Source organism: Opisthocomus hoazin, chromosome 7 (genome assembly GCF_030867145.1).
Source record: "Opisthocomus hoazin isolate bOpiHoa1 chromosome 7, bOpiHoa1.hap1, whole genome shotgun sequence".
Taxonomy (NCBI): Eukaryota; Metazoa; Chordata; class Aves; order Opisthocomiformes; family Opisthocomidae; genus Opisthocomus; species Opisthocomus hoazin.
Window position 1 is genome coordinate 47822878 of NC_134420.1, and position 27483 is coordinate 47850360.

Sequence of the window (27483 nt, forward strand, 5' to 3'; positions counted from 1 at the left end):
AACACTTCAGGAAAACCATCCTACTGGGATCCTGTTGGCAATGCATTCCAGTGTGTGTCGCAGCTGGGGGAGGCAGATTTGCTTTGAATTAATTTGTTTATTTGGTTCTATTCTAGGCAGATGAGCTCTGGGATTTGTGGACTGGGTTGAGTAACACCATCCTACCCCAGGCCACAGAAATCAACGACTAAGGGCATCTTTCCATGTCAGTTTGTCAGTCCCAATCCACTCCCAAGTCACGCCAAATGGCTGGCTCATGGTCAGGGAATACAAAACAGAGCTTTTCCCCTCCAGACCTTCAGAGTCAGTCCACACTGGGCAGATGGGGACCGGCTTGTTTGCAGGGTCTCGGGAAATGAACCTGAGCTCACCACATCTGTACAGACCGAGGTGGAAGACACTAGCAACCCCTAACCTTTTGGTGGATCTTAATATACGGCCAGAGCTTGTCCATTTCCCAGGGATCTGCATTGCCACAAGTTGTCTCGCCTAGGGCTAAGAGCAAGGATGGAAAACAGATCGGTCTGCTCCAAATCAGCAGAGTGGGGAGCTTGTGCTACCACACTGCACACCTCCATCTGCTCAGGGAAGAGGCACTGAAGAGGCAGAGGACGTTGACACCTCAAGCACTATCTTCTGGGACACTTCAAGTCCCAGGGCTTCACATTTATTCAGCCTCACAGCCTCCCTCAGCACAGTATTACCCACTTCCACTCTTCCAGCCAGGCACATGGCCAGCACAGATCTCTACAAAGAGGCAGTGGTCCCTTCCTTTACAGGCGACCGCCTGCCAAGCAGCTGGTTTCCCTGCTCTTCATCCGTCAGAGCTGCTGACAGCTTTCTCTGTGTCAGGCACAGCCGGCAGGGCAGAAACAGCATGCAGACTCCTAGGACACCTCTCCTTCTGGGCTGTCCTGGGGTGCCCAGCTCTGCGGGGTCCGGCTAACAGCAGCAGTGGTCCAGGGGAAAACACAGGTCAAGGAAGGAAGGTAGAGTGTTCTCCTTCCAGGAGCACGGATGTGCATGCTCCTGCTGATCTCTACCAGGCTGACTGCTGAAAGGTCACTGGCTGAGAGACCTCAGTCACCAGCACATGGAAAGTTTCACTCCTATAGATATTCGATGCTAAGCAAAATTAAAAGAGATTTGGGATGGGAGGGAGCAGTGCAGATAGACTGACCCACATCTGCAACAGTTCAAAACTACCCAACAAGCACTTGTAGCTGCCCTCTTCTGAGGGCAAGTCAAGGACCTAGACTCCCCACAAGCCCCTGAGGACACATGCCAGAAGTCAGGAGAACCGAGGGCACTTACATTCTAGTGCTACACATCCCTGCAGGATCCAAACGACACCAGTATGACACCCAGCAAGGGACCTGCACACCTGCCACTACACCTTTGTCTGTGTATAAATGCTTTATTTTAAATAGGTTTGGTTACCGGCTACACTCTGCTCTATGTTTACTTTAGAGACAGCAGGCTAGAGAAGGTACAATAATGTTGTATTCCTCGATACCAAGGCTCCCCTGCCCAGTCCCAGATGAACCTGCAAGGTGCCTGTTCCCTGCCCAGAGTTTGTGAGTGGTGTCTCTCACCCTGCTGAGGACAGCAAGCAGAAGACTGAGCTGGCAGGTTTCCAGCAACCACACCAATGAACATTAGGACCACTGTTTTCTGAACCAACTGCAGTTTGGTTATTATTTTTTAAAAGCCTGCAATTTCAAGACTCGGTATACAGAATCATAATAACCAAGTCTAAATCACCGAGACCACAGGGTCCAGAAAACAATACTGTTCTTCTAACCCACTGTATACAGAAAGCGTTTTTCAAATATCACTTTTGATGATCATGGTTCTCTGGGTAAGCAAAAGCCACGGTGAATCCAGGTGGGTATACAGCTGTGGCTTCTCTTAGTGACTTAAGGCCAGGCATCCTCCTTGCGGCTGGAGGCAAAGGTGGCAAACTCTTCAAAGCACTTCCCTCTTCCCAGCAGCAACACCTCAGTCTTTCCTGGATTTAGCTTCTGTCGGCCGCTCTTCATCCAGCTGTTGACTTTGGCCAGATGACTAGTGAGCTGGGAAATGGTGGTTTTTGCGTCTTGCGTAAAGGAAATGCAGAGCCAAGTGCCACAGGAGTATTACTGGTTTTTCATCCAGCCTGCCTCGCCCTGTCCCCAGCCAAAGCCTGACTGACCATAGCAGGGTGGATGGCCCAAGGCACTGTGGAGAGAATGAATCCTGGACAGTGTGGTCAGCGGGGAGGGGTGCTGACCTCAGACAAGGCAAGAGCTGGCCAGATGAGGACTGGAAGGTCACTCTTCCAGCCGGAAACAAATGTGCACCCTGCTGAGCATCAGGAAGAGATAACAGAGACTCTACAGACCTAAGGAGCCGTTCCCAGGAGGGCAACAACAGAGTGGGACAGCCCACCCCAGCTGCCCCAGCCCGCAGCCAGCATGCCGCTCGAAGGCAAGAGCGCTCTAGCCAGGACGGGGGCTGAGTCATGCTCAGCCCGTGATAACCTGCCAGGACAACAGGCGGGTTCTCCCCTTGTTTTTAAACGCCAAACAATATACTCGGTGTCTGTCTTGTCCATCCGCCTGTCACTTTGGCCAGATGCCCTCCCCACTTGGGGCCACAGGGACCAAAATCAGTGATTCACTTCCCTCTTTGTAATGCTCGGCAGTTGCTGATTTTCCACTAAAGCATCGCAGAAGAATGGGCAGCCTCAACACCAGCGTCTGTGTCTACAGGGGAAGAGAGAAGCAGCCAGCCTTGGAAAGCAGCAAATTGACCACAGACCAGAAACTTCCCCTTTCTTGGACTCTGAACAGGTTCCTCAGCAGGCAGACAGGATTCATGGCTCAGGCTCTGGGCCCTGGAGCACAGGGGAGGCATTGCTTAGAGAGCACTCGAGTCTATTGTCAGTTAGCTCACAAGAATGCTGAGAAGGAAGACAGCTCTGTTAGGACTCGGGGAGGAGAGGGGAAACCACATCATACAAGGCATCTGACTTCAAGCCCACCCACATGACATCCCTAAATTCTGGCTCAGTTTATTATCCCCATTAGCAGCAGAGATAGCTCCGAAACCTGCCTGCTTCAGGCTCCCCACTGTCCCTCCTGCGGCTGTCTTCAGCCCTGGTACCCCCCATGCAAGTGAAGGAGACATTGAAGCCTGAATCCTCCTGCTCCCCAGGTTTTGGAGGAAGGCAAGTTCTCCTGGACAGCAGATGCAGCCACCAGCCTCCCCCAGGCAGGAGACCTTCCTGGCTGAGCCAAGCAGGACCTGTGTACCACGAAGGCCACAGAAATGCCCATCCAGGTGTCCCCTCCTACGTTCACCTGCCACCTTGTAGTGCCACAGGCACAGCTCATACACAGTCACGTCACTGGGCAAGCAGGGAGGGAGTCAACCAAATCCTTCCTCTGCTGCGACACCTCGAGAGCTCCTGTGGGCAGAGGGCTGACAACACGCTCTGCCTGGGGCACGACGAGCATGGCCAAAGCAGGACTGCACAGGCAGGAACAAGGGTCAGGCTCCCTGCTCCACACGCATGCTCAATGTGCTGGCACATGCCCAGGAGTCACATCAGTCCAGCACCCAGGTGCCACATCAGTCCAGCACCCAGGTGCCACCACTATCCCTCACCACGGCTAGCAAGGGGCTGTCACAGAGACCACGTGGCTCTCATTTTCAGCCCCTTCCTGTGCCACCTTGCAGTGGTAACTCCAGATCCCTGGTTTGCTTGACATATGTGCCAGTGGCTGGCTGAGATTTCTCTGGATCTCTCACTACAAACCACAGCAACATATGTGCAAGTCCATGGGACAGCAAAAGGACCAGGCGTCTGCCCCATGCCACCAAGCTCAGTCCCTCCACCACCCAGGCATCTTCCCTCCTCTGGCCCCCAAAGCAGTGCCGGTGCTGTAGGGCCACTTGAGCTGGCTCCTAGTCCGCCATGTAGAGCATGAGAACAAAGAGGGAGAAGGACATGTGAACACTATTTTTATCTGCTCAGGAGTTGCCAGACACCACATAAGTGAACCTCTATAAGCACTCAGACAGTGAACAGGTTCTCTTTAACCATTCTCTGGGGGTCTAATTTGCTCCTTAGCCAAAGTGGCTGCCCACACGTCTCCGCACAGCTCTCTGCTGACATTAAATGCCCTTCCCTTGCCACACATGCCACCTGCCACTCTGCGAGTGCTCTTCTTTGCTCTCGCTTATTAGGGAGTGAGTAACTGACTCCCTGGAGGCAGTCCAGCTCTCCAAGCCTGGGAATAGCACCTGCTTGGCCCAGCGAGGTTGCAGAAACATGCCCTGCACAAGAGCTCGGCACTGGGCTGTCACCCGAATCATGCTCCTGGTTGGATCCATCAGACCTTAGTGAAACCATAAAGCAGCCAGAACCATGATTTCCAAACGCCAAGCGTGATGAAGAGCTGTTTGCAATCCGCTTGTCTCCAGAGCTGAAGTGCGGCCCAATGCCTCCCAGACAAATCAAAATGCAGCCTGCAACCGCTCTGAGCTTCAAGTGGAGCCAGCAGAGGAACCAGGCCAGGCTACTCGATTACAAATGCCACATCTGGGCCAAAGCTTGCACACTCCATAGACTAAAACAGGGATCTAGAGGGACAAGGAGGCCAGGCGAGCTAGCAGCCCACTGGCAGACCTGCCCAGGCCGCATGCTCCTTCGGGCTGAAGTGGTGAGAAAGCTGCTCCAGTTGGCTCCCCTGCCTGCATGCAGGGCCTGGTGTGTTACCACAAGCTGTTCAGTAGCATGATCAACAGGCACGGCACTGCTACCAGACACAGTCGCACAGCCACTCTCACGCCTTGGTGAGAAGTGACCTATCCAAAAGTGTCCTAACAGCTGCCACCACGTGAAAGTCTCCACCAGGGCCACCACCTTGGTGAAGACATCACCCCATGACCACAGTTTTTGCACCATTACAAAACCAGGCACAAGATGCTGGTACAGTTGGAGAGCTGGGTTGTCCTCCATGAAACGTGACCACCTCACAGTGGGTTTGGCCACCATTGCTGGCCACTGCCCCCCTCCTCCTCCTTGTGCCCCCCAGTACAGTGAGCAGCAGGGTCCTGTATGGCAGAGGAAAGACCTGTGTTTAGAGCAGAAGCATGCAAGAGGAGAGGACAACATAGCAACCTGCCCTTGTGCCCACAAGCACGCTGAGGTCTCCTGCCCGAAGGGCCCAATGACTCCACAAGACGCAATAACTGCGCGCTGTGGACCTGGCCCCCGTCTAACGAAGCCTGTTGCAGATGCGTTCATCAGAGAAAAGCCCACTGCCAGCCATGGGGTGAGCACTCGTCTCCCCCGTACAGCAGGGAGAAAACAAGCACTCTTGAGTTTCATTTCCATCTTGTTGACTAGCAACACTCACCCCCTCCACTGGGCTGCCAACTTCAAAGCCCTGCAAAAACACTTTAGCCTATTCATCCTCGCACCCACACACACCTCGGGGAGTGGGGGGAGCCAGCTCCCCGGGACATGGAGGGGGCAGGCAAAGCCTCTCTCATCCCAGGCACGAGTGGGGTGAAGAGCTTGCAGCTGCGCACACACACAGAGGGCATGAGAGAAACAGGGTGGAGAGGAGATGTGTGTAGTCCTCTCATCTGGAGAAGGGGAGGCTTTTCATCTACAGCAGGAGGAGCTGGGAAGCCTCCCACTCATCCCGGGAACGTCATGGATCTAAGACATATTTTAATCTAAAATAATGGTTGAACACCCAGCAGGACGCCTTGGCCTTTGGATCTACTAGCTCAATGTAGTTAGGTCCCTCACATCTCTTTGTCCTCTGCCACATATAAGATTCCCTCACCTGCAGCACTCAAACCATGAGAGCTGTGTTGGGGTGTGACACTTTGCTGCCCACTCCCAAAGTCTCGGCCCTGCCAGGGATCGGGGAACAAGCATCCCGGCCATTTTTATTCTGTACTGTTCTGCACTGGCTCCATCCCTCCAGTTGCTCAGCAGCCAGAAGACTAGAGCCTGGCTGGGGACCAGGAGCACTCATGATCATGTATGCATGATGCCTGGTGGCAAAGCCAGTGCTTCCACGGGTACCATGACCACAAATCTGCTCTCACAGCTCTCCCACGTGGCCCTCAGTATCCACACCAAGGACCAGCAAGGGAGGAGCAGGTTTCACGGCATCCCCTGGTGGGAAGGGGTCCAGAGCAAGCAGAAAGGCTGCGCCTGCCTTGGCAGCGCCTGGGCTCTGGCTCCTCAGCAGTGCAGCTCCAAAGCGATGGAGAAGGCAGAGCTCCAGTGTCGTTATCAACCTGTCATTACAGCCCTGGAAGAGTTTGGCACTCTGCTGTTGTAGAAAGCCTCGTAGCTGAAAAATTAGCATGGCCACATTGCCAAGGCTACAGGCAATCTAATACACCCTGTCTGCCCCCTCCAGACAGCCTCAGCCTCTGAGTATGCTCCCCAACCTCCAAGTCCAGCTTTTGGCTCAGTTTTGCAGATGCGGGTCTGTTAACCATTCCGCTCAGCTCCCTCCCTGCTTTTGTAGTTCTCAGAATTCCTTCCAATTTGTCAAGAACTTTTCTGGCAATAAAGAATACCTTGACTCAGTGCAGGACCCCAGGGTGTGCAGGAAAAAAGTCCATGCGACTAGGGTCTTTTGCCTCCAAAGTCCTAAGTACCAGCGGTCTCTCATACGCAGCCACACTGTATTACTCTCTGCTGCCTCATTTGCTGTTCACTCCTACTCTGCAAAATATCAGACTCTCCTTCTTCCAAGTTTCTTCCTCCCATGGAGGATTTTTTTCCTTCAGCTATAACAGATGATGTTTTTCCAGCTTGAATCTCTTCTTAGTTCCTGCCTATATGTTTAGTTTCTGCATGTCCCTGAAGAGAGCCTCCACGCAACTGAGACAAAAATGGGTTGGTGTGGAGAGCTGGATACCAATCCCATCCAGCATCAGGCACTCAGGGCAGCACTTCTCAGGGTGCTTCTGAAGAAAGGAGAAAAGAATGAGTATATTTTATATGGAGACCTCTACATCTCCATTTCAACTACTCCTTGTACCAAATCAGCTTCAATTCGTCCCTTGTGTCCTGCCAGCACTTGGTGATATATGGAAAACACTCGAAACCAAAGAGAACAGCTTTGATTTTGCTTAAGTATCAGCTTAGACCAAATAAGGCAGCAGGTGATCAGGTATGAGAAACTGCAGCATAATCCATATGCACAAGGGAGCTGAAAGCAAGCTGGACGACAAGCCTAATTCACTCGTTATTGAAAAACTCTGCAGCGTTTGATCATGTGGCCTTAGCACTCTTCTAACATCTTTCTTTTCTATACAACTGCTGTATAAATTGTATTGTCATAAATGTCCCAAATGATGTATGTATAGTACGTAAAACAGGCTATAAATTGGATTTTCTGTACTGCTTCACCTACCACATGTACAATGCATTTGCCCTGCACCCTGCTTTCTTGCATGTAGTCTCAGACTGAGCTGACAGTAGCAGCATTTTTCTTTCAGTCAGAAGTAAAAGTGCATTTGAACTTTTTCTCCCAAAGCCTAGAGGCTGAATTAAGCTACAGGAATGGCTCCCAAGGAGGTGCAGCAGAACCAGGCCTAATATAAAGACCATATTTGGAGTTTTAAAGGAGCCTGTAAAGCCAGCTATCCTCCTGCTGCTCTGAAGCGTATGCAACCCCCTAGAAAGTAAATATATAAAACACATAAACCAGAATGGTGCTGACAGCTTTAAAACACTAGAAAGTAGAGCAGCTGTATCTGGTGCCAGGCTAGAGAAGGTATATCATGTAATTTAAAAACAGAAGTATTTTTATATAAGAAAAATGACATTTATGCTCCTCTTGGGTAGCTTGAGTTTTTCCTTTAGGCTTCCCAGCCACCTTGCCCAGGGCTTTCAACTATGTCAAAGCAGGAGAGCGGCTGAGATGTGGAGCTTATGGAGATCTCATTGCCCCGAGTGGAATCTCTTTACATATATTCTCACAGGGACTGGCACTGGCTTTTTAGTTTCAATTTTTTAACAAGGTCTCAGATATCTACTAAAGTTGGCTCTGGATCAAGGAACATAAATGCTCGGACACTTTGTGAAAGTTATATTGCCAAAGGGAAGCTTCTTAGAAAGATGCAATTAGGGCTTATCTGTACTGGGAAAATATGCATAAACATGCTGCAGTGGCAGAAGGCAAGGCTGGCACCAGTGTTTCACCCCAGGAATTCAACGTCATGCACTATGGATCTTCTGGGCTGGTCTCATCCCACGCAAAGTAGGAAACCTGCCATAGCCCATGCCATGGGAATGCACTCACATAGAGGGCCTTCTCAGCCAGGGTCAGCTTTTATTTTATCAGCTATTTAGGTATTAATAAATTTTAACCCTCGTAAAAGTAAAGCAAGTGACAGTCATAAGTGAGCAGAAGAGCAGGAGATGTGATCGGTAGATGCATGGCTAGTACAGACCTCCTCCTAGCACTAGATGTATCGTGGACAAACATTTTCTGTATCATGGACAAACAGTCCTGGAAGCTGGGTAACAACCCAAGTAAGGCAGTAAGAAAGCTCCCCTTGTCCTCATGAACGTTCAAAGTTCAAAGGCAGTAAGACAGGAGGCTCCAGATTCTGCTTTAATGAGTAAGACAAACCTGTCTCTGTTTGGAGCAGCATCTTTAAAAAGCAAGTGATCTTGCAATGAACGTCCGATTTATCTGCTAGTCCTCAATGACCATAAGCTAATCAAGCTGATATTGCCAAGCCATGGTTGTCAATGTCATGTTTTGAATGGCCACCCTAGGGTGGAGAGCTTTATGTCCACCCGTGGGCTCCACTCTCCTCTGCAAAGGGCCATGCTAGACATTTGACTGCCACCAGAATGGGAGCTGGTTTCAGTCAGCTTTCAGAAGGGAGGAAATATACTTTCTCCATCCAGCCACCTTTGCCACACACCTAAGATACTGTCTTCTGCTTGCTCCCGGCTGTTCTCATCCTTTGCTTCCAGGAGAGAGAACAGAGATTTTGGCAGAGCCTCACCTGGCATCGGGTTCTCAGTGTCCCCAGGCAAGAAGCGCTTGTCACAACGCCTCAAGCGCTGCATGTAGTTCTTCCTCTCGTCAGGAAGGGAGGAGATGTCTCCTCCAGGGTGCTGGCGAGGAGGCTCTCAGATCAGGAGTCAGTGGGGAGGGCATGTCGCAACTCAGCCTTCTTCCTTTTCCATCCTGAAAACACCAGGCAACTCCCAGCAACTGCCTTGCCTAAACAGAGCCCTCAGAGGAAGCTCCCTGCCCTCAAGAGCTTAGCTGCATTAAGCTGTCTGCACAGTCTCTCCGCACCTTATACCACAGCTATGTCCTTTTCCCTTGCCTGGGTTGCTGGGAAACACTTTACAGGTCCCAGTCATCCCTTGTTTTCTGTGAAGAGGAAGGATGCCTTGCTTCCCAGGCAGCCCTCATCCAGCACACACACCCCATCTGAGCAGCAAAGCTCCCTCGGGTAGATGCTGGTTACAGACTTATGGCCGGCACTCCCACAGCAGGGACCTTCTCAAGTGGCAGTGGCAGGACCCTCCTTGCACGCTGCCCGGAGTCAGAGGCAACTGGCCATCCATCTTGACAGCAAGGGGCAGGGGCGCAAGCCCTTTCCACTCCCTGCTAAATAAACAGGAATTCAGCTGATACTCCAGACTTAGCAAAACAAAGCTGTTTCCATTTAGCTCGGCTTCTGGGCTGAGGTGCGGCTCCACCCGCACAATCATCCGTCGAGGCTTTGCTTCTCCGGGCAGAGATTCAGGCTGAGATCAAGAAGAGGGAGGATTTGCAGCTAGTCCATGCTGCGAGGGCCTCTAACACCCCCAGGATTTTGCTCTCCAGAGCACTCCCTGTTCCAAGCAGCACAGTGCCAGGGCCGCCCAGCTTCTGCAGCAGCGAACAAGTCCCCGCAAGCTCCCTCAGACGCCCGGCTCTAAACCTCTACTGAGCCACAGCCTGCTGGGGGCACTTGGGAAGTGGTACTCATTGCTCAGCCTCTATTTTAAGGGATGAAAGCTTGAGCATCACCAGCTCTGGTGTCAGCAAAGTAAACACAGAGCTGCCCTTCGCTTAGCCCTGTCTTTCCCTGGGCAAGTGCTGAGCTCAGATAAGGCTGGGTACGTCGTCTTCTACAGTCCCAGGAAGAAGTAACTTGCACGGTATGGGCAAGCCAAGGACACAGTGAGTCTTCCCCAGCACTCCTCCAAACAGAGGCACCCATGGCTACATGTAACATGGCAGCACTGACACCTGTGCTCCGCACAACGCTCAGGATGATGTCCACATCCCGTTCTTCCCAGGACTGCCAGCACACCCAGATATGGATCTATGACAGCTACACTGGCAATGCCCACAGATCCATTTGCGAACAAATACAAACCAATCTGTACCACCAGTTGTGTATGACCAGTACAACACTGCTGGTGAAGGAGCTGCTACTTCTCACCAAGCCTGAGGGCAGAACACTGACAGTAACTTATCTCCTGCTGTCACAGTTGGGCTTTGTGGGCTCTCCTGGCAGGGAAGCCACAGCAGGCATCGCTGCTTCTGCTTCCAGGCAGGAACCTGGAGAGCCTGAGCACATTGGCCAGAAAAAGGGCCATGAAAACAGGCAGGTGCCTTGTCATGCTTTTCACGAAGGCTTTAACAGCTACTCCAGACTCCCAAAGACTTCCTACCTCCAGACCAGCCTACCCTCCACAGTGAAGTGCCAGTCATCATAAGCAGTAAGTCCAACTAGTTGAGATTCGGAAATCATTTTAAAGGAGCCCCACCACTCAGGCAAGCAGGGAACATTTCAGCCCAGGCAGTTCCTGAAGAACCCAGGAGGCTGTTTTTCTAACTCTCTCTGAAAACACATTTCAGAACACACTGAAACCAAAACCAACCCCATCTCTGCTTAGCAAGCAGGTCTCTGGGGAGGATTCATGGGTTTTGTTGCATGTTTATACGGCATCTAATACAGCATTGTTTTAGTGCATGACTTCAGAGCTTCTGATTACTACCTCCGTACAAACAAACACAAATGAAGCCAATATACACACAAATAAACTAAAGGAGAAAGCAAATTCACTCATGTGAGGATTGATTTCCTGTCTTGGCACAGCAAGATGAGGCTCAGAGGTCTACAAGCTCCTACTCTTGTGCAAGTCCTCCTTGTTAGCAATGAGAACATGCAGGGAGGTTGGGGACTGGTCGTTTGTCCTGGATCTCATAGTCTTCTCACAACCACTGACCTGGAACCACCAGTGTCCTTTGTCCACTGAGCCACCCAAGAGCTTCTTCCACCACTTCCTTAATGATAAATCAGCCAAGCAAGCCAGCTGCTGTGGGATCATGGCAGGCTCACTACAAAAAGTCAGTGTCCTACCAGTACAACCCATCCTTATCCAGCAGGAGACCAAGGACTGGAAAACCCAAACTGTTCCTCTTAGACTTGACAGTGAACTGAACTTCAGTGAAGGCGACCCTGAGTTTGCAGTGCCTAAGAACTGATCCTCGGACTTGCAAATCTGAGTAAGATCTACATAGTTCTGCGAAGGCCAATATGCTTCTTGCTTTTGTTGCTATGGCCCAACCATAGGGAGAAAGCCTGACACAGAAGCACAGAAAGTACTTTATTGGTAGCACAGAAGTAGATAATGTAACCACAAGGAGCAGTCTCCAAGTTCAGACAAGTCTGAAAGCACAGTTTCATGAGACAAATGACCAACCTAATAAGTGGCTTCCCACAAAAGGGGAGTCCACCTCTTTCGTCCCCCAAATGCTAGCCTTGCAATTCCATCCAATACTTCTCGTCCTCATGTAATCTTTCAGTAAGTCAATTTAGTCCACTGAAGTGGCTAAAATTATCCTTAGATAATTAGAAATATTCCGTAGAAAACTATCCTTAATTTTGCTGTGTTAGTTATTTGCTGGTTTATTGAACTGAGTCAACTCACCCAGGGGCATATGAGCACCAACGTCCGTGCAAGGGAAGCAGTGGGAGAGCACGGCTGGGTGCAACGCCAGCAGGAGCAAGCCTTCGGCTGCAAACACTGACACTTACAGTGCTCCACAGCTAGCCCAGAAGTTGGTAGGCAGAAGGGGACACCAAAAAATACTTGTAAAACAACCCATCTAACAGCAGCAAGACTTCTAGGTCATGCCAGTTGTATGCTGTATGTTATGTGGTCCACAGACAAAATCCAAGCAACTGAATTCATGGGGAAACGCCCAGGGACTGAAGTGAGGTGTCTCAATGCAGATCAGCACCAGCCCACGTCTGCCTGCACAGCACGGCTACGCATTGCCTGGGTAGGCAAGGCACAACCCTGAGGATGGCTCCAGCACGCAGCCAGTGGTGGCCGTGTCCAGGAGTGCTACATGCAGCCATCACAAAGCACGAATGCCAAATGCTCTTGCTGAATCCTGTTGGATAAGGCGATGTCCTATGGCCTCTGCAGGGAGGGAAGGAGCAAAGGCATGGCACGGTCCCTAATGGAGTCCTGTTTTCTTGGGAGAGTGCCAGAGGATTTAAGGTATGGCAGGCAGCTGGGCATTCAGCAATCCCAGCTCAGCGATCGCTAGACGCTGTGTCTGACTGCCGGGACAGGAATGCTCTGCCAGTGCCTGCACAGCCCCTGTCCTCTGCACAGAGCCTGAGGTCATGTTCCTTACTGGGAAAGCCTTCAACAGGTGCTGTATCTCCAAGGGCACCGCTCTCCCTCCCCTCCAGTGCTTGCACACAGAGCGGTGGCACAGAGGGGAAGGAGGAGGTCATCGCTGCAGGGAAACTCGTCAGCAATGACCAGGATTGCAGGCACGTGCGAGGGCTGTGTGCTGGCTCGGACACCGAGCCACTCTCGGGGCAGCGATGACAGGGACTTGGCCACCTCTCCCTGCCAGCATCACCTCTGCCTTGCCTGAATTTGGTTCCCATCAGATAGTCTTTCATTTGGGCACCAAGATATGCCAGCTTCAGTGAACAACTTCATGTCAGCCAATTCCTCGTCAGTCATTTGAGCCCCTCCAAAACTGCAGATGGCCAAGAGTAAGTGTCTAGAAATGTCTCCAGCCCATGTGTTGCCTCTGATTCAAAAGGGACAGAAAGGCAACAACAGCTACTTTAAGTGCAACAAACACTTTAAAAACAACCTGCAGAAATACAGTAGAACAAAGGCCAAATTCCCCTCTCCTTGGGCAGTTCTAACTGATTCTGACAGAGAAAGTCAAAACACCTCAGAGAAGAAAAGGAGACACTGAAGTTACCTCCCAGTTAGGCACCTGTAATTTGCTGTAATGTCTTCTTGACTATGACGGAGGGACTTCTGCTGGAAGCCACGAGCAAATTATCTCCTGTGGTGGCTACCAACAAAACCAGTCCTTCCGGCCCAGCAACTGAGTGAGTAGCAGCACGAATGACATGGGTCTTTAGGGGTGGTGCAGCCTTGCATTTTGGTCCCATGCCCATGGACTCTTACAGAAAAGCAGAGGTGATTTTTTAAAAAAGAAAAAAAAACCAACACATGTGGGTGGTTGTATAGCAGCAGGCACCGTTCCCACCTCTCCATCCCCACGAAGCTGCCAGCTCAGCAGTGGTGCTTGTCAGGGAAAGACACCTTTCTCACCTCTACTGCCTCCTTCAGGAGAAAACCCACAGCTCCAGCCAGACTTCACAAAACACAAAGTGTGGAGGAGTTGCAGCTCGGGTATGAAAGCACCTCAGAACTGACCTGAGGATGGTAGGCTGAAGCCATAAGCTCTTTCTCACTCAAAAGGACCAGATGATGCCACAGTTGTCACCCTGTGCTTAACACGCTCCTCACAGAGTCCCTCTTGCACAGACTTCTGTGAGCTCCAACAGCTGCATCTTTGCTTTTGCACCCAATATGCAGGCTCCTTCCTGGGTACCAAAATGACCCACACCACGGCAGGGTGACACAAAAATACAGCATAGCTGGCTCAATAACAGCTAGAGTCTGCCGGGAGACACCTCCGAGTACCATCACTTCACACATACTGGCTTTTAACAGCACTCCTCAGCTCTATACACCTCCGGTGGGAACCACCCGGACACACTGCCCTAAACACAGCCTCTTGGGAAAGAGATTTAACCCCCACTCCTCCATCCACCCTGCTGCTATTGCAAAGGCTGCTCACCAACTGGACAAGGGCAAACTGCGGAGCTTCATGGTACTCCTTCCCTGTGGGACCACCACTAGTGTGTTCCACTCCTGCGTGTGCTTGGGGACCACGACACAGTGCTGGGGACAAACCAAGTCCATTGGAGGGACAGCAGGGCCCGACCCTTCCATCAGCTCCCACATGCTGGGAAGGAGCCTCTACTGGGAGCCAAGGTGCCCGCTCTCATGAAGCAGAAGCTGTGGCCTGACCCAGCACGCCATTAGCTGCCTGTGGGTTTGGGGGACCGTCCCGCCAGGAACCAGGTTTGACTTACACAGCCAGGGTGTGCCGCAGGACGGGTGCCTGAGCCCCTCGCGGGAAGGCATCCTGTCCTGCCATGCTGGTCCTCCTCCGGAGGGAGCTTGCAGGGGGCTGGAAGGCGGCGGCGGCACCAGGCGGGTGGTACTCCTGCTCAGGAACGACTTCTTCACACCGCGAGCCCTGGAAGCCCGAGCGACAGGTACAGACGTGGGGGCGGCTGCAGGAGCCCTTATTCTGGCACGGCGGGTTGCAGACAGCTGGGGAGACACAGAAAGGCGGTTAGTGGACACGGGCCTCCCGGCAGCGTGCTCAGCTCCACCGTGGTGGCACACAGCTGGGGCAGCACAACCGGGGTGGCCCCAACTCTCCCCTGCAGGCAGGTGGCATTTAAAGTCTCAGTGTTACTGCTGCTGTGGGTCCCTAACACAAGGTTGCTGCCATCAGAGACTGGTTTCCGCTTCTCCGCACTGGTCTCTGCAGAGCTCTTCTCCAGCAACGCTCACTTCAGAAAGCTCAAAAATGAGCAGCACGGTCTGCAAAGAACATACACCCTCCAGCACTGCTCATAGCTCTCCAAGCAGGAGTAGGACCTCGGTCCCAGAGGAAGGGAAGGCAACGACCATCAGACGAGAAGACAGACGACCATGCACTATCGCAGCCTCTTGGGAGTAGTTTGCATGTTACCTTCCTGCTTTAGCCCATTTTGGGGTCTGACTTGCACTGCTTCCCCGGCTGCCCCCTCCAGAGCTTTCCAGCTCTCCCTCTGCAGCTGATTTTGGAGTCACTGTGCTCAAATTCCTCTGCAGCTACGGGGACTTACAGTTCATTAACTTCATGCCCAAATCACCCTCCAAGCCTGTGTGTGTTCCTAATTACAGCACATCAGCTTCAGTTTTCACCCCAGGAGGATAGTGCTATTAATTATATGCCAGACCCTAACACTTCCCAAGTCAACAGATGCCAAATCGGGTTTATAGCCCAGCCAGCGAGAGCCAGGAAAACCCAGCTCACTCAAGGAGGACCGAGCTCGTTGTTCTGATCAAGAGTAATTGCAAAGGCACTGGAAAACAGTGTCTTCCCTCAAAGAGGGAAAGGGCCGGCTGGCCAAAGGGCACAGAAGCCTTGCCGGACAAAGGTGATTACACATTAACACAAACCCCCAGCTGCATGGGAACCCTGTGGAGGGGTTGACACACGCAGCCACCGCTTCTGCTGAGGGCCCCTTCCCCAGGACTGTCCCAGGGAGGCTGCAGGAGCACCTGACATCCCACCACCTTTGCATGCAGCCGCTGGGCATTCACAAGCATATCCCTCCCTCTCTGGCTGTGCTCTTCATCACCAATAGATCCTAACACACCTGCAAGAAACAGTGCTTCTGAGCAGCAAACACACAGACTGCTCTAGCCCCATGGGCCATCCACACACCATCCTGCTGTTGCCAAGTGGGGGAAGTCCTTGTGGAGGCACCAAGGTGCCTTCACAGCAGTATAGCCCCACAACCCTTCCCTCACCCCAGAACTGGACTGCTTTTCCTACGCTGGTTGGAAACCTTCATTTGACCTTTATTACCATGTCAATGCTCAGGAAGAGAGGGAGATCTCAAGTAATGGGAGAACCCAAGTCACGCTGGGCTGTATGGTTTAAAAGCCAGAGGTTTTGATGAAATCCCCCCGTAAAATTAACCAGCCACCACTGCAGACTCTGAAACAGAGACAGCGCCCTAGTCAGGCAGGCATTACCTATCTCTGGGAAGTCTGGCACTCCAAAATGTTATTTATAATACTTCAGCTGTGATTTAAATAGGCTGCAAGTCCCTACCCTTATCTCTCCGTAAACGCCTGTTTTCACTAATGCCACCAAAGCAGGAAGCCTGCCATTGAAAACAACCACTTCACGTGCTGAAATACTGCAGAGCCGCGACGCCGGGACCTGGGATCACAGCCATTCTCACAACCTCTCCCACTAACAATGTTCACAGTCACGTGAGACTGTGCCCTTCAGCAAGAAAGCAGCGATAAGCGGCCAGGCACTCCAAGAAGTCCCTAGGGCAGCTGATACAGAGTAGAGGAAGAACGGAATGGGATCAGTCTTCTGGCCCCTTCATGCAGGATGGGTGGGGAGCTGCCCTAGCTGAAATACTCCAGCTCTAGGATTAATCCCCTTCCTGGTTTCCTTTTCAGACTCAGGAGGAACTTGAAAGCTTTAAAAAGTCACTGGTTTTCACTCAGTCCACCTATATGGGATGTAGGGAGAGCAGATCATTCAGCAGAAGTACTGCCAATTCCAAGCGTGTGAAAATCACAGGTCAGGCTCCCAAAACTGTAACACTGACAGAAGAAACAAGACGGTTAAATACATATATATACACATATATATATGTGCATATATATATATATGGAATCTTTCTCTTTGCTTTCTTGTTTCTGAGATGGCTCTCCCCAGCTACAGGGCTACAAACACTTTCTGTCAAGATGACAGCCACTCATTTCTTCTCACTGTAGTCTCATGTAATCACCTGCTGCAGGAGCCGGGGCTTTAAGGAAAGCAAAAAAAGTTATCTCAAACCTCTTAATAAAAGGGTGAGATTTTGGGCACTGCTGCTATGCTAATCTGTTCACGAGCATCTAGCAGTGGTCTTGCAGAGCAAGTCTGGTGCTGTCTGGTCTTCAGTGCATGAAGTAAGTGCTCCCTGCAAGGTCACACTGCATGGATGACTGCGACGTGACTCTGACCACCCACTTAGGCCAGGCAGGCAGGACCATCAGAGGGGAAGGCCACCAAATCCAACCTCCCATCGCTTTGCAGGCATGCCCAGCCCATGACTGAGCAATGACATTGCAATTAATTACTGTGTCCCTGCTGCTCTGCGTGTGCCCTAGGTCTAGGAGAGTGGATTAAGTCTTTACTGTAAGCTCTCTGAGCTGCTCTCCTGCTCAGTCCCATTTAAATGTGGGAGAACCTGCCCATCCAGCTAGGCATCCACAGGAAAACTGGGAAGGTGCTGAAGGACTCGTACCACTCTGGTGCTTTAATCCACTTTCTCATGGAAAAGTTTGCTTATTGATGCAAAGCAGCGTGTAATCTCATTTCTAACCTAAAGCTCTGACTGTGTTAGCAAAACCAGAAGGGATGGACAATTTAACACAATTGAGATATTTGTCCAGGCTGACAGGCAGGTAGATCAACAGCCAAGCAGGAATAACAGAGAGGGAAAACAGAACGTCAATGAAAAACACTCTGGGCTCAAAAAACCCCCTCCAGCCACTGCACAGAAGAGAGACAAAAGGAGAGAGCATGTGAATGTCATCTCCAGTTTGCAGATGTGGAAAAGCCCCAGGTGCTAATGCAACTGTCTGAAGACACACTGTGAGACCAAAGCAGAGCTAGCGACTCATCTTGGAATCCCTGTGTCTTCATCCAGTATCTTAACCTCAAGACCATCTGTACGAGATTAGAAAGTTCATGAATTTATTTGGTCCTTCTCAACATGCTGATTAAAAATGTTTCTTTTAAACTTTAAAATATCCACGCCAGAAAAAAGCTCATCCTGCATTACCAGCCCAGCCCCAGCTGCTATCTTGGGAATCGGCAGAGAACCATAGTAAATAATACTGATGAAAGTGGAGGTTGATGAACTAACATTGGGAGGCTGAGCAAGAGGATTCCCTTGCTCTTAAGCAGAGGGGAAGGATGATGAGCTAACAGGCAGCAGCTAAGCTATTGACAAGTGCACACTGCTGCCCCTGAAATACGGGCAGTGCAAGGGCGCTTCTGGCCAGCTTGTGTGTATGGGTTTCTTCTCCACCAAACCCAGTACATAACGGTCTGAGTCTCACCCCAGGATGAAGGTAAACAGGCAGGAGGTTGGGGGAACTCCTCAGGCCCAAGTTCAGATGTAGCTCATTACAGAATCATAGAATCACAGAATGGTAAGGGTTGGAAGGGACCTTAAAGATCATCTGGTTCCAACCCCCCTCCCATGAGCAGGGACATCTTCCACTAGACCAGGTTGCTCAGAGCTCCATCCAGCCTGGTTTTGAACACTTCCAGGGAGGGGGCAGCCACAGCTTCTCTGGGAAACCTGTTCCAGTGCCTCACCATCCTCATGGTGAAGAATTTCTTCCTTATATCTAATCTGCCCTCTTTTAGTTTACAGCCATTCCCCCTTGTCCTATCACTACACACCCTTGTGAAAAGTCCCTTTCCACCCTTCCTGTAGGCCCCCTTCAGGTACTGGAAAGCTGCTATAAGGTCACCCCGGAGCCTTCTCTTCTCCAGGCTGAACAGCCCCAACTCCCTCAGCCTGTCCTCGTAGGAGAGGTACTCCAGCTCTCTGATCATCTTTGTGGCTCTCCTCTGGACCTGCTCCAACACATCCATTTATCCCTAATGTCTCCCCCATGGGAAGACCTCTGGAGCCCCACAGGATGCCCTGTATGCAGACTGGTGTGGTGACCTGGCTGCATGTGGGTGGAAACCAAGCCCATTGGAAGCGGGCGAGATCTTGCTCCTAAACTCCCTTAGCCTACTTCCACTTTTGCAGGAAACGTCAGTGTCCCGAAGGGAGAGATTTCTCTTTTTCATCTTCCCAGTCATTGACTCTCTGAAAACTCACCGAGTCCTCACTGCACTTTGGTCCTCAAAACTGGAACAAACCAATAGGCTAGAGAAACCTGTCCATGGCTTGAGTTCAGTCATATGCAGAAATGTTGCAAGAGGAAAGTTCTCAGAAAATCATGGGTGGAGAAGGAAGAAATCGCCATGCTCAGAAGGTGATACGAAGTAGGTTATGGCAACAATTTGGCCTATCCTCTCTTCTGTACCCAGGCTCAGATCCACGAAAACCAAGGTCCTGCCCAATACCCGAATGCCAACTTCTTCCCTGCTTCATCACGCTAAGAGGTTCCCTCTGGCTGCATTTCTACCCCACTAACTTCCCTGGCACGCCCCATATCGAAGTCCATGGGATCACATGTCAAACAGTGTTATGGTGCAGAAACTAACTGGGATGGGCTGTCCAGCTTGCCCTGGCAGCTTTAAATACAGAAAAATGTCTACAGCAGCTTGAACTCCAGCAGAAAAGCCCAGTGAGGGAGGTAGCTGGGAACGAAACGATGTTTACACATCACCAGTCTTCACCTAAGTCCTGCCTGAGATTCACCATCCCCAGCCGAGGGGATGCTGGGACAAGGGCCCAGCACCTGAGTGACCACTAGACAGCCTGTGTGGCTGCGAGCCCAGCTCTGCTGCTCCGACGCAAACCCCTAATGAGAGAAAGATGCTGCCATGGCTGGCCCCACGCTCTGTTTACAGACGCTGTCTGGCAGCACAGCACGCTCTCTACCGTTTGGCTTCTGTCGGCGGGGGGAGAGGGACAGGGGAGGTGAGTCAGCCCTTGGCCCCTCGCTCCCGAACAGCGATCGCTAATGCAATTATCCCAGTGCGGCCGAAGCGCCGTGAGATCCCGCGGCAAACAAAGCCGAGCCTCTTTCCCGGCTAAACATCTGGGCAGCTGCTGCCACTCGAGCGCAGGCAGATGGTCTCGGCTATTCTGGGCAGGGCGTTCCCATCCAGCAAGCCTGCCGGGTGCCTGTGTGCTCCCTGCCCGGGGGCTGCGGGCAGCCCCTCGCCTCCTTGGGACCAGGCAGGGGCGCGGGGCAGGTGGGGAAGGCCCACGGCAGGGTTGGGGGGTGCAACCCCGTTGTTCAGGGACAGGGATCACGGCAGGGGCTGGGCCGTGGTTGTGGAGCTGATGGAGACGACAGTGCAGCTGCCTCTGGCGTGCGTCGAGCTGGTGCCTGCCCAAACTCCTTCCCTTCCAGTGCTGTGTCAGGGAGCCCAAAATGATCTCAGTGCCCAGGGCTGTCACAGGGCTGTCAGGGGGAGCAGAGCCCTTATTCACCCCGCTGTGGGGGCAGTTTCTGTGCTGCAGGAGCGTCCTGCAGGCCCCCCACATTTCACACATCCCACATGCTGCACCATGCTCTGGCCCCACCCACCCCAGCCGTTGTGCCAACTCCATTAATTGCTTTCCTTAATAGCACTCAGTTAATTTGCAGCCCTGATTTCCCCCTCAGCATCAGCAACGCTCACCCACGTGAGCACAGCTGGTTCCCACCTGCTGGGACTTTCACAGACCTGCCTTTCGTTCCAGGCAGGATGATGAGAGCCCAGGGCTTCAAACTTGCCCTTCAACGTGCTGTTGCGATGCCCTGCCCCTGCAAGACCCTGCCTGGGGTGGACACTAATAATGATAATAAAGTAAAGCCATAACTATTCGGCATGCTCAGACTTTGCCAGCAGGTGGGGAGAGCTGACCCACAGCCCATCAGCCCCACGAGGAGGCTGCAGCTGCCTCCGTGGACCGCTCCATGGACCCCACGATCCACCTCCCGCCCCGGCACGGCACAGGGGATGCGTGCGGGGTCACAGCAGTACTCGAGAGCTTTTTAAGGGTGCGTTGTGACACCTGCACCGACTGAGGCCGTCATACTCACGTTTGATGCAGTGGTTTGTGCCAGGAGCCGTGGTCCATCCTGGGCAACACTGCCTGCCGCAGACATTTGGCCTAAGCAGAGAGACAAAGCGGCGTGGTTAGGAAAAGGGGAAGCTGAGGTCTCTCTGCAGCCAGCACCTCTGAGTCACCCGTAAAATTATTTCCTGCAGCATTTGATATTTCCTTCCAGATGGACCAGCAGCTGAGATCAAAACCAATGGGACAAGGGCCGAGTTGTTTAAGTGCTTGGAAAAGAAACCCCCAAGGACTATGTGAATGCTGCAGCGTGAGAGATCCCTCAGGGAGTATCTCCCTTTCGAATGGGCATTATGTTGGGTTCTTGGCACCGTGCTCAGAGGAACCACCTTCCTCATGAGAGCAGTTGGAGGCCGTCAGCCTGCGATCATTAAAGATCTCACAACACTTCACGGTATTGGGGTGTAAATCAGGCCCGATTCCAACTTTGGTCATAGCGTCTCGCCTCCGCAAATGTCCCGAGCTGCTTCGGCCGAAGACAACGCTCCATTCTCCACCTAACTGCTGCCGCCTGTTGCTGTTCATTGCTCAGCCCTACCCTGGGAGGGACGGCACGCCAGGAGACGCACCGGCCGCTCCCCAGCTGGCTCTCCCTTTGCGAGCACCCCATCCTGCACTTGTCTGCCTCTGGCATAGCCACCCCAGGGGCTGGGGACTCCAGTGCTATGAAATTTGTGTCCACCTGACATGCACAGTGCTACACTAATTCCAGGATGCTCAAACCATTTCCATGGTTTTTAACCCCAGCACTTTGCTGCAACAACTTTTTGAGTGCCTTTACATAAATGTCATCCTGTCCATCTCTCCCTTATTATGTGTTTTCAGGTAGTGACCGCTGGCAGCATACAGCTATCGGAGACAGTGCTGTGCCTCCAAGATGTGCTATGCAGTGCCCAAGCAGGCAGCTAATCCTGCTTCCTTCGGTCACATCTCATATTTACACATCTATAATGAGAAGGAGTAACAAGTTGCAGGTTGCTCTCCAAGCGTATTTACTCATTACGGAGGGTACGTTTTGAGAATACGGAACTTTTCCATGTCTAGGTAGACGGGAGAGCATAGTCATCGAAAGATAAAAAGTTAGAAATAGGCAGCCTGAAAGCTCTGGAAAGCCTCTGGAAATGAAGTGGGGAGTATGGTTTATTTCTAATGCTGGACAAGGCAGTCAGAGCTGCTGACAGAATTTACAGGAACCACGGAAACATGCACATTTGTCTTCTTGATTGACTTTAACATGAACACAGCAGGGTCAGAAGATGATCCTGCTCCCAACCGGCATCCTTGTGACTCCTGCATCCACACGGCGTGAGATGAGACTCCAGAAGTGCCAGAGCACAAGCTGTGGGGCTCACGTTTCAGGAGAGCCAAAGACGGTGGGTAGATGGTGTGCCAAGGATTGTTCTGGTGCTCGTGAATGAAGCTGCATGTAGAGATACAATTGCTCCACATGGGAAGGGGAAGTGGTCTGAGAAGCCACATCACTTCTAAAGCGTAATCCAGCCCTTCAGGATCAACATTTTATTAACCTGGGTGGATTTTTATAGGGAGAAAACACTTAAGTTCCCTTGGTGTGACTTCCTGCAAACAGAACAAGCCAAAATAGTTCTTGCATCCACTCACATCTGCTCTGGCTGCGCTACTGCACTGATTCCAGCTTTTTGTCTGTCGATCCTAAGAGATCTATGGGTCTCTTCTTTAAGACATCCCCAGAAAGTACCCAAGGAAAGCAAGCTTTCTTTTACTTACTGCGTAAGAGCCCACAAAAAGCCTTAAACTTTTTAAAGATGTCCAGGCCAGTAAAGAGAGAAAACCATTTAGCTGGAGCAGGTCTTTTGGTAATCAAGGCCTGCTGAGGGATCCTGCTCCAAGCAGCAGCATAAGCATCTTTGTTTAGACTGTCACAGCTCCCATTCTTCCCTTGGCGCAGCTGAAACACACCTTGAAAGTCATATTGAGCCGGCCTGTTCAAAGAGCAAAGCCCTTGCCCTTTCCCATCTCAATTTGCTCACCTAATCAGAGGTTGTTTCTTGCAGGCAAAATAACTACCTTCTCCAGAGAAGCTGTTTTGGCCTTGAATCACACTATTAGTTCTTCAAGGGATTAAAACTCAAGTTTTATCTACATCTCTCACATGCATGCTGGAGGGAGCATCCTGCTAGCTGCTTTCAGTGCCAACAGTGAGCCAGAGGTTGTGGGCAGAAAGGTATGAGGCTAAAACAGAGAGGGGCCCAAGCCTGAGCAGACAAGATCATTCTTGAAGGCATGAAGCCCCTGCTGGGTTCAGCACAAACCTCTCATTAACAGAGTCACTCTGTGTCACTGCCAACTCCAGACATGAGCTGCCAACCCCAGGTGAGGGGAGATGCTAGCACCAGGGCAATGCTCCTCGAGGGAGGACAGCCCAGCACACGCAGAGGGAAGCAACCTGACAGGGCTGCCCTCCGAGGCAGGGCCAGAGGGAGTACCTGGACAAGAAAATCCCTTCCTTCCATGACCTCCTGGATGAGAGGATAGGCAGAGACAGACACAGGGAGGACCTCCAGGACTGGAAATGAGCACTTCAGGGGAGCAACAAGCAGGTAGTACTAGAGGGCAGAGAAGGACCACGACTATTTCCTGATGAAAGCCCAGTGAGTAGGACCTCACAGAGCATGGGACCCCAGGTAAGCAAGAGCATCAGCAGCGAGAAAATAGCTATGGGGGCTTTGCTGCACAGGACCCAGTCCTGAGCATGTCTGGTTCTGCTTTAAGCCTTTAGTTGATATTGGCATGGCTTGAACACCATGTGGTTTTCACTGCCTTACAAAGAATTCAGAATGAAACCCGGGAGGTTGAACGAGCATGGCATGTTTACAGCATGGAGGGACGGTGCTCAAGAGAGTGGCAGCCCCCAGCTGCATTTGTCCTGCTGCACATGCCATTGCCAATGCTTGGGCAAAGATGCAGCTCATGTGTGAGCCAACAGCGGGGTACGTCAAGCCCTGGGCCTCTCCATCCAGTGCTGCTTCTGGAGAAGAAAACAAGCGGCAGGGTCCCTTCAGGTCTGATGTCACCATCCCAGGAGTGGCTGCTGGGGAGCTACCTGTCCACACTGAGCAGCCCCTGACCACCCCCCATCACACAGGGGACAGGGACTTCCAAGGCAGCAGGTGGAGCTGCCTAGCAAGGGGACCTGCTGGGTGCCATGATGCACCAAGCCCCTGGCAGATCTAACAACGACGTGAGCTAAAGTCACGCTCATAACTTTGAAGCACTCAGCAGCCGCACAAGGCTGAGCACCCCAGGCTGCCTCCTGCTTACCCACCCCTTGAAACTGGAACAGCAGCAGGGAAAGGGGAGCAGAACTCCCACCCTCATCCTGGACAGCCTGGGGTGAAGAGGGACCAGAGGATGGGTGGGCACATGGAGGGGTCAGCAGCTCTCCCAGGTGGAAAGAAGCTCAACACAGCCCCAGATCAGAGTAGAAGACATGTCCTCACACAGGTCTCCCAGGCTGAAGTCCCACTGAACACTCACACTAGGTCATGCTGCACATGGATGCCCTGTTCCCAGCCCTGCTGCTGATGCCAAAATGTCTGTCTTTCCTATCTCTGTCTCCTTACCAGTAGGATAGGTTAATCAATGTATTTACCTCCCCAGGAGCCAGGTAAGCTAGCACATGTCTTTCTTAGGAAATGAAACATTGCTGGGGATGTTCCCAGGTGCTGGGACTTGATGGCCTGTAACACTGGACTGCCACAGGCCTCATGGGCCACTTAGCACCTTCCAAAATAGTTCCCAGCCCAGCTCAGACTGGAGCAGACAGAGACCGTTTCCAATAGCCAGCTTCCCCTTTTTGGACAGAAAGTGGGTTGGATAGCCCAGACAGCCGACTAGCCATAGAGCCAGAGAAAGCCCTAAGGTGTAGCTCACTAGTGCAGACATGGACCTTCGGGTCTGCCTTTCTGGCAAAATGCAGAGTGAGGCACAGGATCCACATCTCGGTCCCCATCCCAAGTGTCAGGTATGCCCTGAGGTCTCCAAGCAGCACAGGGAGCAGTAAGCACCTGCAAACCAAGCTCGCTCCTCACTCCGCAGCTAGCATGCACCATCCGTGCCCAGGTATAGTCCCTGGCACGTTGTGAGAGCTTGGTGCACAGGAGGTGTCAGGCACTACTTCCTTGGCCTGCTGCTTTTCTGGGGACAGACATCTCCCTGATACTCCTCACAGAGCTGAAGCCAGTGCCACGAAGCCTCCCTGCATCCAGAGGTACCATTCGTGGCCCTGACTGTATGCACTGGCACAACCTGCAACTTGGGCAAAGGAGCTGCAGCAAGCCAGTCCTTCGTCACCCACTTTGCTGCAACTACCAGAGGCTACCGTCAGGATCAGGCCCCCGCCCTGCAAACTGGTACGCAGGGTGAGAAAAGCGTGCAAGATCTCACAGCATTATCTGCAAGCAGAGCCAAGCCACAGTAACAAGCACTAGGGGGGGGGAAAACAAGAAAGCAGTAGCAAAATGACAGCCTCACACAGTTTCAGCATGTGCACAGCCTCAGCGATGATCACATACTGTTTCTGAAGCATTCAGTAGAACCATTTTTTTCATCATTTATTTTCACAGCAATCTATGCATCATCTTTCAACTTCATGTAGCACTCTGTCCTGCCAGATACGCTGACTCCATTCAGGTCATTTACAGCATCCTCACAGAAGGCCAGGGGGACCATTAGATCATCAGGTCTGCCTTTCTACTGCAAGACGGTGAACTTCATCCAACTGCATATGAAATACTTGCAGTCAGACCCAATGAAGAACATTAGCAAAAGGCTGCTGGCATCGATGAGCCACTGAAAATCCTCTGCCAAATCCACATCAGCATTAACCGCCTCTGCTCCTGACCAGTCCTATACACACACTGCAGTGAGAACCCATATCCCACAAAGCCTGGGCAAAGAAGGACTGTACAGCCACAGACAGTGTCTACAACAGCAATTAAACAAGAACTAGAGTGCAGAATACACCAAAAGAAAGTGGGAGGGAGAAGGACAGAGTGTGGGACTCCCAGCTTGTTACCTGGGGAGCCTCACATGCCCCTGAAAATTATCCAAGGAGATGCCAGAAGTAGAGGCTTTCCTGGACTACTCCCCTGTTACCCAGCTTCACCCGATTTTGTGTTCACCACCTGAGGATCATCACTGGGACCCACCCTCTAAGCCATGGGGCAGAGCAATGAGGGGAGTCACATACCTGGGGGGCACAGAGATGGAATGAGATGCCTGCAGTGTCCTCCCAGCCAGACTGGCCAGCCCAAATTAGGGAAGCATCCAGCACACAAGTACAGCCATAGCTGGCATGCTTCAGGGCTTGGGAGCTCCCTACTCCATGACACTCCGGAGGGGGGGAATCGTTCCAGTCAGGGGGGGCGGGCAGGCAAACAAGCAGGTTAAGCAGAGCACAGCAAAGCAGAGATGCTTTGGGGGCTGGATTGTTTTCCTCACTCAGTGTTAGAGGACAGTCATTTTCTGTGGTATTTGCTGTGGTGTCAAAAGCCACTGCACAAGGAGCCTCCAGGAGAAAACACTAAAACCCAGCTCCTGCAAGACGTGCGAGGCCCCTGGAGGTACCAGCAGAGAACTCTGACTGGGGAATCAGGAAAGGCAACCCACGCAGGAGTTGAGATTTTAAGCCAAAGTAACTGTATAAATAAATAGCGCCGAGGTCTAGCGCAGCCTGAAAAGATACCTGAGTAAGGGAAAATGAAGGCTGTCATACTAGAGAGTAGTAGGAGCTCAGAACAGAAAACATCCCACCTGGCAAAAAAATGAAACACCATGAAATGAAGTTTTTTAGGGGCCCTGAGTTTCCTGGATGGAAATGTGTCCAGTGGAGCAAGGAGCGTAAGAAGATGGATGAGGTGGAAGGACGGAGTCTCACCAAATGGCTGGAGGCAGCAGGAACTAGCTTTCCATGAGGAGTAACGCCATGCGGTTACTCACGGACAATTATTTCAGCTAGGCTTTCTCATAAGCTCCGAAGACAGCAGGTCATAGACAAGTTTAGAAAGTGCCGATCTAGACTCCAGAAGAGATGGAAAGCTACTGACGACAAGCCGTTACATGTACTTTCTAGAGTTCAAGTTCTTGGGGACCGAAGCAAGCCCCATATCCCCAGCCCTCGTCTTCCAGGGCAGGGCAGAGGCGGAGAGCGCAGCACAGCCTGTGTGGGGAACTCAGCACCAAGGCACAGCTCCTCCTCCCTCTAAGCCTGTAGGCAGCGGCACTCTCCGATACCCCGGGAAGCCAAACCTAGCTGATAACAGGTCAACAGCGTGCAGGTATTGGACCAACCATCCCTTGATTAAGAGATGAAAGAAAGCTACTTGCAAAGAGGTTCAGCACTCTTCTGAACGTAGCGCGAACCTTGGGGCTGCCTGTCTGCTTCTGACAGCAGCGAGGATCTTCTGTGGTCGCTGGAGGCAGCTGCAGCCCAAAAACCTGGTG

At 51.9% G+C, this 27483-nt stretch overlaps 1 protein-coding gene across 2 annotated transcripts in view; it reads right to left on the reverse strand.

The window, feature by feature from the left end:
* LTBP2 (latent transforming growth factor beta binding protein 2) overlaps positions 1-27483 on the reverse strand; it is a 73007-nt gene that overhangs the window by 44071 nt on the left and 1453 nt on the right. For both annotated transcript variants that reach the window (XM_075425547.1, XM_075425546.1), the window contains exons 2-3: positions 20966-21036; positions 14482-14725 (exon numbers count right to left, since the gene is read on the reverse strand). In XM_075425547.1, the coding sequence (XP_075281662.1) occupies positions 14482-14725; positions 20966-21036 (315 nt within the window). The remainder of the gene's footprint in view (positions 1-14481; positions 14726-20965; positions 21037-27483) is intronic.